Below are 13179 nucleotides of genomic sequence, written 5' to 3' on the forward strand. Positions count from 1 at the left end.
TCGGAACCGCTCAACCTCGCGCACAAGCCTCAGGCTCCTTCCCCACCAGAGAGGTGACGTTCCACGTCCCTAGAGCCAGCTTCTGCAGCCGGGGATCGGACCGCCAGGGTCCCCGCCCCTTGCTGCCGCCCATTGCACCCGACCCCTACGGCTCCTCCCGCAGATGGTGAGCCCACGGGAGGTGGGGCCCATGTAACCCTTTCGGGCTGAGCCCGACCGGGCCCCATGGGCGAAGGCCCGGCCACCAGACTCTCGCTCTCGTACCCCGCCTCCAGGCCTGGCTCCAGAGGGGGGTCCCGGTAACCCGCATCCGGGCAAGGGAACATTCATGCCCAGGTTAGTCGTCATCATAGGGGTCTATGAGCCGTGCTTGGTCTGGTCCCTCCCCTAGACACCTGTTTGCCATGGGTGACCCTACCAGGGGCATAAAGCCCCCGACAACATAGCTGCTAGGATCTTCGGGACGCACAAACCCCTCCACCACGATAAGGTGACGGCTCAGGGGTGGACTCTCCTATCTCTGGGGCTGAAGTCGCTGAGGTGGTCAAAAAGCTCCTTGGCGGCAAGGCCCCGGGGGTGGATGAGATCCGCCCGGAGTTCCTTAAGGCTCTGGATGCTGTGGGGCTGTCCTGGCTGACACGCCTCTGCAGCATCGCGTGGACATCGGGGGCAGTACCGCTGGATTGGCAGACTGGGGTGGTGGTCCCCCTTTTTAAGAAGGGGGACCGGAGGGTGTGTTCCAATTACAGGGGAATCACACTCCTCAGCCTCCCTGGTAAGGTCTATTCAGGGGTCCTGGAGAGGAGGGTCCGCCGGATAGTCGAATCCCGGATTGAGGAGGAGCAGTGTGGTTTTCGTCCTGGTCGCGGAACAGTGGACCAGCTCTATACCCTCTCTGGGGTCCTGGGGGGGGCATGGGAGTTTGCCCAACCAGTCTACATGTGCTTTGTGGACCTGGAGAAGGCATTCGACCGTGTCCCCCGGGGGCTCCTGTGGGGGGTACTCTGGGAGTATGGGGTACCGGACCCCCTTGTACGAGCTGTCCGGTCCCTGTACGACAGGTGTCAGAGCTTGGTCCGCATTGCCGGTAGTAAGTCGGATCCGCTTCCGGTGAGGGTTGGACTCCGCCAAGGCTGCCCTTTATCACCGATTCTGTTCATAACTTATATGGACAGAATTTCTAGGCGCAGCCGAGGGGTTGAGGGGATCCGACTTGGTGGCCTCAGGATTGGGTCCCTGCTTTTTGCGGATGACGTGGTCCTGTTGGCTTCGTCTGGTCGTGATCTCCAGCTCTCGCTTGAGCGATTCGCGGCCGAGTGTGAAGCGGCCGGGATGAGAATCAGCACCTCAAAATCTGAGACCATGGTCCTCAGCCGGAATAGGGTGGATTGCCCTCTCCGGGTCGGGGGTCAGGTCCTGCCTCAAGTGGAGGAGTTTAAATATCTCGGGGTCTTGTTCACGAGTGAGGGAAGGATGGAGCGCGAGATCGACAGACGGATCGGTGCGGCGTCTGCAGTAATGCGGGCTCTGCGCCGGTCTGTCGTGGTGAAGAAGGAGCTGAGCCAGAAGGTGAAGCTCTCGATTTACCAGTCGATCTACGTTCCTACCCTCACCTATGGTCATGAGCTGTGGGTCGTGACCGAAAGAACGAGATCTCGTATACAGGCGGCTGAAATGAGTTTCCTCCGCAGGGTGGCCGGGCTCTCCCTTAGAGATAGGGTGAGGAGCTCAGTCATCCGGGAGGGGCTCAGAGTAGAGCCGCTGCTCCTTCGCATCGAGAGGAACCAGTTGAGGTGGCTCGGGCATCTGGTCAGGATGCCTCCTGGACGCCTCCCTGGTGAGGTGTTCCAGGCACGTCCCTCTGGGAGGAGACCCCGGGGAAGACCCAGGACACGCTGGAGGGATTACATCTCTCGGCTGGCCTGGGAACGCCTCGGGATCCCCCCGCAGAGTTGGCAAATGTGGCTGGGGAGAGGGAAGTCTGGGCTTCCCTGCTTAGGCTGCTGCCCCCGCGACCCGACCCCGGATAAGCGGCAGAAGATGGATGGATGGATGGATATATCAGAATTATGTCTGTTGTATAAACGAAAGAAGTTTAAGTTTCTTTTGAAAACATTTTCTATTATTTTCCAGTAAACAGAATCCTGGCAATCCATTGCAGGCAAACATGGCCCGACAAAAAACTGCTTGTTGAAACTGATAAGTTCAGCCTGAAGGCAGAGCACACCTCGTTCCACTCATTTGTCTCATGCAGTAACTGTGTTGATCAGCAAAAAATGACAATTTCCTGTAAATAATTTCAGGACTTTTATTTTTTACTATAATATTATTGTAAAATGATGAAAAAAAATATTTCAATCTGTATTTCATCGATCATTGTGCATCAGAAACAAAATAAATTGTCATCTCTCTATTACTGACCTTTTTTCTTTTTAAGTATTAAGGAAGATGAATTAAACAAAAGCATCGAGCAGTTTTTAATATGCAGGAAGTCTAAAAGGTCCATCTGCTTGTCAAGGCTGAGAATCCCAGGCCTCAAAATACTTGTGATGTTCACACTTCATACCAGGCAGCGCTGTTTGGCTCATTAAAAGCTTGAGAACAAAGCAAAAATAAGTGTTTTTCTGTTTTTCTTTTGTTTTTGTTCTTTTTTTTAAGCCTGGTGGTGGTGTTCTAAATTCATCCCATCCAAATGTCAGTGATGACACACAAAAACAGGCATTGAATGGGGAATGGCTCTGCTTGTGGCCGCCTCCTGCTATCGAGTCAGAAATGTTTACTGTTCTAAAAGAAGAAACCATCCTGGACTTTTCTTCCTCTGTGGATGATATTTCACATTTCTTAAATTAGCAGAACCAAAAAAAAAATCCCTGAATTTTCTGTTGTCTGACCTCATTTTTCATCTTGTCGACCCAGGGCTTGCAGGAGTATGAGGAATGGAAGTGGTACAACAACCCCACGCTGGTGGAAGTGTTGGAGCAGTTCCCCTCCATCCAGATGCCCTCCACCCTGCTGCTCACACAGCTGCCCCTGCTGCAGGCTCGCTACTACTCTATCAGCTCCTCTCCTGACCTTTACCCAGGAGAGATCCACCTCACTGTGGCTGTTGTCTCCTACCGTACCAGAGGTGAGGACTCACTTCTGACTTGAAGAGCTGCTTTAATTGCTCAAATCATTTTAAAGCTGCAGGTTTGGATGGTTTTCTCAGCGTCCAGGAAGGTTCAATTTGAGCATTTATTAGTAGGTTTGATGACACTGTCTTTAAATGTAGCTAGGGTTTTAAGTTAAATCATGCATGTTTTGTACATTTATTAAGCTTGAGTTCAGCTTTGCTGTGGCTCCTACACGTCTGCTGCAAAGACTCAAATGACTCAGCCTCTCTGAAAACCCTCCAATGACTCAAAGAAATTGATTGGAAGTTATCTTTGAAAGCCAGTCTCCTCTACAGGGCGGCCAGACCATGACTCTAATTACAAGAAGTATGGATTTAGAAGCCCCTCCGGATGATTCTCCAGATCTTTAAATAGATTCTTTTGAGAGATATGAGCACAAACATAAGCAACAAAAGCCATCGTGGGTTAAACGATGTGACTGCTTGTAAATGCTTTACATTTTCAGGTTTCAAATCCAGTGTTTACCTCTCATAACCCCAATTTTTGAAATTGGCATTCCATGTTGGCAAGAAACATTTCCAGAGCTGCTGCAGCTTTCTGCACTTATTATTATTTTCTCTCTCACGTCCTCTCTACTTATGTGAACATAATACTATGATTGTACAAGCAACGCTTGAATCACAATAATTTCCCCACCGAGGGAGAAAAGAGATGGTTGTAGCTTTGCAGGTGTGTCGGGGCCACTCTTCTCTTCTTAGTTTGTACACTTAAAAAGAGTGGGAGGCAGAACGGAGAGAAAAAGGTGAAGTGATTGCTCAGTAATCATCTCTTTCAGATGGAGAGGGGCCCATCCACCATGGAGTGTGTTCGTCGTGGCTCAACAGGATAGAGAACGGGGAGATGGTGCCGTGTTTTGTCCGGAGGTAATCATCAAAGTTATTAGTTTCTCTGACATGTTAAAAGAAAGGTTTGGCTTTTTGGAAATGGGCTCATTAGCTTCGTTACCAAAATCAGGATAAGAAGATCAATATACTTCTTTTTGTTTTTCCTCAAAGTTTTCTGCCAAACCTGTAGCAAAAGAATTCTACGGCATTATTCTAGTATAACTTTATCGCCATAGTACAGTTTCCTGTTTTATAATATCAATATTCCTTTCTAAACTTACTTTACAAATATAATTTATTCTTTGTAAGCTGTGTGCATGACTGTTTACAAAGCAGACTCACAGAGACATTCTTGCAAAATCACCATCCTATTAAAGGTCAACGGCCAAAAAAACACAACTGTTTACACGATACAAACAGGATGCATGTTACTACTACAGGTATTTGTATTTAGAGATGACATAGTGAGGCTCTGGATTAATCTGGGTAAACATGACAGACATTTCCATAGATCATAAACTTCCCTAGCTGAGCCTGCGATTTCACTTTTAATTCAACTTGGAAAGACATTGATGCAGAGGCCTCACAGCAACACAGCTGAGCAAGTCATTGCAATAAAACAAATACAAGAAAATCAGCTAACTAATGCAGAAGGAGCCTGGATAGGTGCACAAGCAGACATGAAACCTAAAGGTAATGCTTTATGAGTCTGTAAAGTGCTGGCACATAGTTTTCATACAACTAGATATAAAGGTAAAAATGTGCAAACTGTATAAACAAAACAGTTTGTTGCAGTCACCTCAATTCAGAGTCACATATAAGCTGATTTTACAAATTTGCATCCCCAGGTTTCACCTGTTTGTGTGTAAGGTACCTCAAGTTCACAGTACATAATGGTGAAAATATAAGATGGATGGAAAGATGGATAGATACTAAATCTCTCAAAAGAATTTTAACTTTCCAGCAGCTTGATAAAACATGAAATCAGGCCAATAAATATACACACGAGTCAAAGTGACGAGGCAAAAAGATGACATAAGAATAAGATACGTAAATAAAACAAGTCATGTCATGAAGTGTGTGTGTGTGTGTTGACTGTGGATATAAAACATGGTCTTAAGTCTTGATGAAACTTAATGACCTTGGTTATAGCAGGAACTTGTCATTATGGTTATAGCAAATATTGGCGTTGGAATAGGACTGGTGACTGAGCAGAAGACGAGCCAGACATTGCATTGTAAGAGACGGATCATCTGCATGCCAAAATATTTAGGTTTCAAATTTTCCCCAACCCTAAATGAAATTAAATAAAAAGAACTATTATTTTTCTATCTTATCTCTACCTTAGCTGCACTGGTTGCACAGTTGTTACATGACAAAACACTTTCATTTGTAACTGGAGGCAAGTTAGAATCATAGATTGAAATCATGCACGTCTTTAGGCTGTGAAGGGAAGGTGAAACATCCACACACCCTGACTTGAGCTCAAATGAACCCTTCTACTGTTAGAAAACGGAGCTAATCACCAAACTGCTGCTACACAACAGCTCTTATTTTCACAGCTCAATTTAATACCTCAGAAAGGGTTTTTCTGGAAACACCATGACTGTAACTTATAACTAATCTGGCTTGATACTTTTAGTACATTTTACAGGTTTTGTGATCACTTAATGCTGATTTAACTCTTCATTTTTTCCCCATTCTTTTGTATTTTAGTGCACCATCATTCCAACTTCCCAAAGACAACCAAGCACCTTGTATCCTGGTGGGTCCAGGAACAGGCATCGCCCCATTCAGAAGCTTCTGGCAACACAGACTATTTGATCTTGAGCATAACGGTTTGCCATTTTTACTTTTCTAATTTTCTGTTTATATGTAACTGATATATACAAGACAGCCAGAATGTTCCTTTTAATGCACAAAGCTGCAGACTGACAGACTGCTTCTGTGCACAATCTGTTATCTTCAAGGGATTAAGTCATGCCCCATGATCCTGGTGTTTGGCTGTCGGCAGTCTGAGATGGACCACATTTACAAGGAGGAGACTATCCAAGCTAAGAACAAAGGCGTGTTCAAGGAGCTCTATGCGGCTTATTCCAGAGAACCTGGCAAACCAAAGGTACAAGCACTAAGCTCTCTAAAACTGGATTTGTTAACTTGTCAAAATTCTCTCTGAACTGCTGGGTGGGTTAGAAATAAGTCTGCAATGTGACAGCTGAACTGAAAACCCCAAATGACATATTTTCCATTTTAGATTAGACTGACTCAGATTTAAAAATGGTTTCCTTACTTATTATCCTCTCACTCAACTTCTTAATGTGCACTGACCTTTAATTCACTGCCTTTCTGTCAGAAATATGTACAAGATGTACTGCGGGAGCATCTGTCAGAAACGGTGTACCAGTGCCTGAGGAAGGAGAGTGGACACATTTATGTGTGTGGGGATGTTACAATGGCTGGAGATGTTCTCAAGACTGTCCAGCAAATCATCAAACAGCAAGGCCACATGAGCCTGGAGGATGCTGGCTTCTACATCAGCAAGCTGAGGGTAAGGAGGAGGCTGCTAACTGTACATCAGCATGTTCACTGTTAAGGATCTTGAGATTGATTGTGGACTTACTATGGATACTGGTGTTGGGTTTTAAAGGCATGTTTAGTTATATTCTGGGAATCAATCTGTCTATTGTTTTTTTTTTTTTATTCAATTTAATTTGATTTTGCTTTCATTTTTATCATGATCTCCTTTTTATAGTTTAAGTTTATTTGATCGTGTTTATACTTTATAAGTCCAATGATTTCTTCCATGGCACCCTTCACACCGGTGGTTTTGCCTGGTGACCAAACGGCAACCTCTGGCAGTTAAAAGTGAAGCCTATGCGGAAGTGCAAAAAACTGCAGTTCCCCCTTCATCCACTAGGGGCTGCAAAACAGAGCAAATCCCCATCGACTCCCATGTTAAAAAGACCAACTTCACAGCAGAAATAAACATGTTTACAGCCTGGGTCAAAAATCCATTTTAGGTTTATAGGACAGCTTTACCTTCATGACAACTGTGGGGGGTGTGAATCTTTTTCTAACTTTCCCGTTTAAAAGTAATTTAATCTCGAAGTTCGGCATATTTAGGGTCGTGTCCTTTTGATTTGACAGGCACCCAATCTCCCGCTTCATGTTAGAAGAACGTGGAACAACCGCGGTTTTTAGCCGGTTAACAACGTGACTTAGCTTTAGCCCGCTTACCTCCGTTAGCTGGTTAGCTCCTGTTATCTCCTGTTATCTCCGGGTTAGCTTTTATTATTTATTTATTTATTTATCAAAAATAATTTAGCTTTTAGGGTTAGCTTTTAGCTACAGAAAGCTCAGAGTTCGCTCAATGTCAATCATCCATCATGACGCTCACAGCCCCCCTCTCAGCTCCACCTCTTTGCACATATTTGTATTTCCCGGGTGAGACGACACGCATGTCTCTGTCAAGATAGAGATGGTAGGAACCGCCCACCGAGCTTCAATTCAGCTTTTCAGACACCTATGGGTGAAGTCACGGAGGCTCCGTCCATCTTTTTATATACAGTCTATGCTGTCTACTCAATGGGATTGTTGCCGTGATGACTGAAGAGGTCCAGTACTGCAGCCCTGTGGCTTTGACGTGGACCTGGGTGGTTTGTGTGTGGGGGACCTTTGGTGTTAATGGAATGTTAATGATCATTTTCTTCCTACATTTAGTTATAAGACAGTAACTGATGGATAGGAGTTAACTTTCATGCAAACTGGGTTGGGAGTTGGTATAGGGAGTGTATAGGTGCTGTGTTTGTGTGCACGTATGTGTAAAACAAAGATATTCAATACGTATTAATTGTTTTTAGATTGTAAAGCACCTTGTGTTGCTTTGTGCATGAAAAGCGCTTTAGAAATGCATTTTAATTTTACTTTGAACCTCTTCATGTTCAGTTCTACAAACTTTCCCATTTACTACAAAACCTGTAGGGAATAACCACTTTCCATACAAAGCCTTCAGCAACTTCTCACGCTAGTCTTCCTCCTTTTCTACTCTCACCACCTTGTTGTCACCAGGATGAGAACCGATACCACGAGGACATCTTTGGGGTCACTCTGCGCACCTATGAGGTCACCAACCGGATTCGCTCCGAGTCCATCGCCTACATTGAGGAGAACAAAAAGGACTCAGATGAGTAAGTGTTTCTTTTTAAAACTGATTTTCTAATTTTTCAAGCTTATTTTATTGCCATTTTTGGTGATTATTATTATTATCCACAGTTCACAAAAAATTGATCTTTATAACTGTAGAAGCTTCAGTACTTTGGAAATTAGTCTGGTGTACCAAATATCAACAGCTTTTTCACATCAGCCACTCAAGCGTATCACTTTCTGTGCGTTATTCTTTCAAAACCTCCCTAATGGTAAAATGACATCATCTGTTTAACTCCAACCTCTATGCTGAAAATGAGGAGTTTTTTAGACTGAAATCTTCCAATAGTCAGACCTGTCTGGTTCAGCTGGGTTTTGTCGTGAAGAAAAAGAAACAAATCTGCATATTATCTTTTTTTTTTTTAAAGGTCATAAATGGGTTTTTGTTTTTGCAGATGTAAAAAAAAAATATGCATGATCATTTATTTGCTAGACGTTAACGTTTACTGTGTGGGCATGTTACTACTTGTTGTGAGTCACACATACTCAGATAAAACTCCTGCACGCGCTGGAACAAACTTACCCTCCATTATCCCTCACTGTGCATAGATGTAGAAAAGCCAAAAAATGACTGAAGTACTGAAGATTCCTGTACTCTTTACATTCATTTGGTTTAAAAAATAAATCAATGGTAATCAATGATTATAAACTTTAGAAACTGGTTATCATGCAGATTACTGCTGGAAATTTTTTATCTTGAGCAGTTTTTGCTTTAAAGAAGGTTAAATTCTGGCAAAAGGAAGTAAAAATATCAGTTACAGCTTAATTTACTACCATCAAGTAATTAGCATCAGAGGAATATTCCTCATTTTAAGGTCTGAACCCAGGTTTACCTTCCTGGACTTGTTGCTTAGAAGTTCTGCTGGCTTTACAGTTTTATGTCTCAGCTTTGTCCAGGTTTTTTTAAACTCTGCTGTTGGAAATAACTCGGATGACCTTCAGTAAGTCTGAATCCACACAGCCTGAAGCTGCTTAAGTAACTAATATGTACTGTGTTTTAAAATGGAACAGGCTGACTCAGTCCTGACTTACATCTCACAATCTTAAACGCGGATTTGTGATACTCCATGCAAAGCAATGTTTTCTTGTTCATCTTTTAATTGACTCGCTCAAATAAAGAGGGGAAAAAAGCTAAGTTAGACACGTCCATTTACCTACACCATCACCATTGTTGCTTCTCGAACATATCAGCAGGTTATTTCAGATCTAATGAAAGAAAATACTACCAATGAGACGCTTGCAAGTAGCCTTCAATCTGCAACCCGTGGTCGTTTGGCAACAGTGGGTTATCACCCTTACTTGAACAGAGAGGGTAACCATAGAAACCAGTGGAGAGAGGCCTTTAAACTAACAGGATTTGAGTGAAAGCGAGTGGCTCTGTTCCATTTCTGTTTGTGTTGCCGACGTTATTTGTGCATATTCAAGATTATACACTTCATATACCCTTGCCATGAGAGCAAAACAAGGGCCCTACATAGCCACTATGGCTCATTAAGTACCAACATAATGCATCACAGACGATGGCTCCTGTGTGGATTGTCACTTGAATTTCACATTTGGCCATCAAAGCCCCTGCTTGCAGGATGAGTAATGACTGTAACATCTCTGTTTTTATGTCTCTCTGTCCATCTGTCTTTTACTTCTTTCCTGTTGTCTTTCCTCTCTCAGGGTGTTCTGCTCGTAGGTCGACGAATCGCAGGCGCTCTGGGGGGGAAAAGTCGGAAGGCCACAGCAACACTGGTTAAAATATACTGTGCCAATTTTTGTACTGTATAAAAATGGGGTTCCTTTCATTACTTTTTTTCTTTTTTATACCAAGTTAATGTTTCTGTTGGGCTCTGCAACTTTGTCTGTAGCAAGTTGGAAATGTTTTGTTTTCTGAGGTTCTGTTTTGCTTGTTGATGATTCTTCCAAAAAACTTTTGAATTGATCTTTATGATTCATAATGTGTGCACCTAGTGTAATGACCTGCCTCATTGTGAATGCATGACAAAGACAAGAATATACTCAAGAAATATAATATACTCTGTGTTATTATTGTTACAGTTAAAAGGCTTATATTGAGGTTATGTGTTTGCAGGGAAATGTGTGATAAACTGACGTGTTCTGTATGAACTGAGACTTTTTGTAAAGGACAGGTGAAATATGTTCCAGCTGTTATATCTTAGAGGCTGTAGCTTTAGGAAAGTGAACGATGTACAGGAATGCAGACAGAAAAAAAGAAACAAATGATTGAACTTGTTCATGGGGTTTTTTTCTGAATTGTTAAAACAGCACTTGTGTCACAGCCTCGACTAACATATAATCTAATTCCCCTCCGGTAATCCATTAAAAGACATCAGCCTTGGTGACGGTGCTCTTTAGTGGACTGTCTGTTCTGCCATAATATCATAATCTTGTGTCTCAGCCGGTGTTTCCCAAACCTCTAGGATGGATTGTGAAGTGAAGCCACTGAATTCTCGTCAAAATCGTTTAAAATCACATTTCTAACATGAAAAAAATACTTAAAGCCTTCTTCAGTGCTCTTAAATTTTGATATCTTAATACTAATTTGTGCACCATAGTATAGTTTGCTACCAACTCTTATGTTAGAATTTTTTTTTATGACGCTTTTTAGGATTCGACCATATTGCACCAGAGCAAAAGTTGAGGTAGATTCTATTAAATAGATTTCAGAAAGTCTCTAGTATCTGATTTAAATTTAACAAAGTTAATTCAATACTTCAAACTTATTTCCTTCCTACTCACTTTTTAATTGGGTATAAAATCAAAACGTAAGCTTGATTCAGGCAGCACATTTGGTTTGGGGAAAAATGTTTTGAGAAAATCTCAATTTGTAAATTTGTGAGTAGTTTTTTTTTTTTTTTTTGGGGGGGGGGGTTGGGTTTTTTTTTTTTTTTTTTCACAACAGTTACAGAATGAATGGCTTCCCTCTGCACTGATATGAGGGTCCTGAAGAAAATAGGGGTTGAAAAGTTGTTGGACTAAGAATAAACTTGCATTTAGTTTTCCATAAAAGTAATGAGAGAGCTACATTTTTCATGCAATGTTAAGGTCCTAATGCTGCGCTGGAATCACGCAGGTTCAAAACTGGAATTGGCTCCATCTTAAGGCAAGCCATCACAAACAATTCGTATCAAAACTTTTTGTTATCATCATTATTATTATTATTATTATTATTATTTTTGTAGTTATAGATTAACCCTTTCATGTCCTGAAGCAGGAAGTCTCTCCAGCAGTTTAGAAAAAAATGGTTTAGGTGAGAAGTTTTACTCATTTTTATAACAAACAGAATCTCATAAACGGCTCGTTATTTTTACACTTTAGCTTTTGTACAACCAGAAAAAAAAACTACTAAAATGAGCTTTAAATCTGCTGATAGGAAGAATTGACTTCCTTTTTATAAACATCATGCTTCATGTCTCCCGACTTTTTGTTAAGCTACGCTAATGGGTTCCCGGCTGTAGCGATATATTTACTCCATTGTCTCAGCAGTCAGTAATCCCCCCCCCCCCCCCCCCCCCCCCCCCCCAAAAACCTTTTACTAAAAATTGAAATATCTTTAACAAAACATTAAGGAATATAAATTATAGATCATATCCGACAGCTGTCAACTTGTTCATTCATCACTGATGGAGCTTTTAAAATGTGCATCTCGTAACTCCTCTGCCTCTTGCCTTACATTAACTCTTTGCCAACATTTGGTATATTAATTCTTTCGGTTGTCTTTCTGCATGTTTTTTGTGCTACCCTGCGGCTCACATGCCACCCCTTCACTGTGAACCGACACCTGCCTAGTGGCATCAGCACGCATGTGTGCATGCATATGAGTGCCCCAGAAATCATCATCAGTGTACTCATTTATCTATGAGTGGGTGTAAACATGCATGATCTCAGGTGTGTGTTTTGCACATTCTGTTTGTCTATTTAGCCTATTGGATATAAAAAAAAATTTAAAAAAAAAAAAATTAAAAACATGCTCTGAGTCACACAAGCCTGCAACATTGATGTTACAGATGGTGTTTTGGTAACGGGAAACTGCCCACATGGCTTTTAGCTGTGATTTCAGAAGTTTTTAGTCCTATTGTGATTAAGTTTCTCATGTAGAGAAAAGAGGCGATTGCACTGCTACTGTGGTCGTTTGCTGCTTTCCATCAAGTCAGAGTTGTAATTTAGATATATCTGTGCAGGAGCTGCATTGTTTTTATTTTACTGTTTCTGTATCACCAACTCATCTTACTTTCTTCTTGTCTGCATCGGAATCTGTTTTTTTCTTTTTTTTTTGTTTGAGAGGTGTATTTTTTATTCAAATTAAAGATAACTGATGGCATGATTAATTGATTTTAATGCAACAATGTCACAGGTGTTTTTACATTCATCAAAGCTGGTGAAGATGTATGTATATTTTTTCATTTGGTCTGGATCAACTGTTTATTTTGGAGATAAAATTGGTGATTCCTATCGGGTTTTTTTTTTTTTTTTACATTCTGGATGAATGTCTCCTCTCTTTCATTTATTCATAATGAGACCTGTCCATAAATGTCCATGTCTAATGTCCAACAAGAAAAGAACAGATGCATGATATAGCTTCTATAACGTGTGTATATATATATATATATATATGTATATATATATATATATATATATATATATATATATAATGATAAAAATGATCAAGTGTAAACTAAAGAGCACCACTTCAATCTTTTCTAAGAATGTATTTTGATTATGTAAAAGAGTACTATGATTATGCTTGATTTTAAAAAGAAAAAGTTTAAAAAATGCCTATTCTATATGTTCTGTCCTTTTTAGGTATGAGGGTAAAACAGCAGCATTGAAGAAATGCATGTTGATCTTCTGTCTCTTGTTTGTATCTAAAAAGCGCTGTCTATGTACCAGCACTGTGTCAGTCAGTGAGGCAGTTTTCTTGTGGTTGTCTGGCCGGCCTTACAGGGCTTTGGGTGGCTACGACGTTCTTT

At 41.7% G+C, this 13179-nt stretch overlaps 1 protein-coding gene across 1 annotated transcript in view; it reads left to right on the forward strand.

Moving 5' to 3' along the window:
* nos1 (nitric oxide synthase 1 (neuronal)) overlaps positions 1 to 8188 on the forward strand; it is a gene marked incomplete at both ends in the record, with an annotated part of 47663 nt that extends 39475 nt beyond the window's left edge. The window contains 6 exons of the mRNA XM_079250802.1: positions 2917 to 3127; positions 3949 to 4036; positions 5714 to 5835; positions 5968 to 6116; positions 6351 to 6545; positions 8066 to 8188. Of these exons, the coding sequence (XP_079106928.1) occupies positions 2917 to 3127; positions 3949 to 4036; positions 5714 to 5835; positions 5968 to 6116; positions 6351 to 6545; positions 8066 to 8188 (888 nt within the window). The remainder of the gene's footprint in view (positions 1 to 2916; positions 3128 to 3948; positions 4037 to 5713; positions 5836 to 5967; positions 6117 to 6350; positions 6546 to 8065) is intronic.
* Positions 8189 to 13179: the final 4991 nt, after the last annotated feature.

Source organism: Telmatherina bonti (assembly GCF_933228915.1).
Source record: "Telmatherina bonti genome assembly, chromosome: 13".
NCBI lineage: Eukaryota > Metazoa > Chordata > Actinopteri > Atheriniformes > Telmatherinidae > Telmatherina > Telmatherina bonti.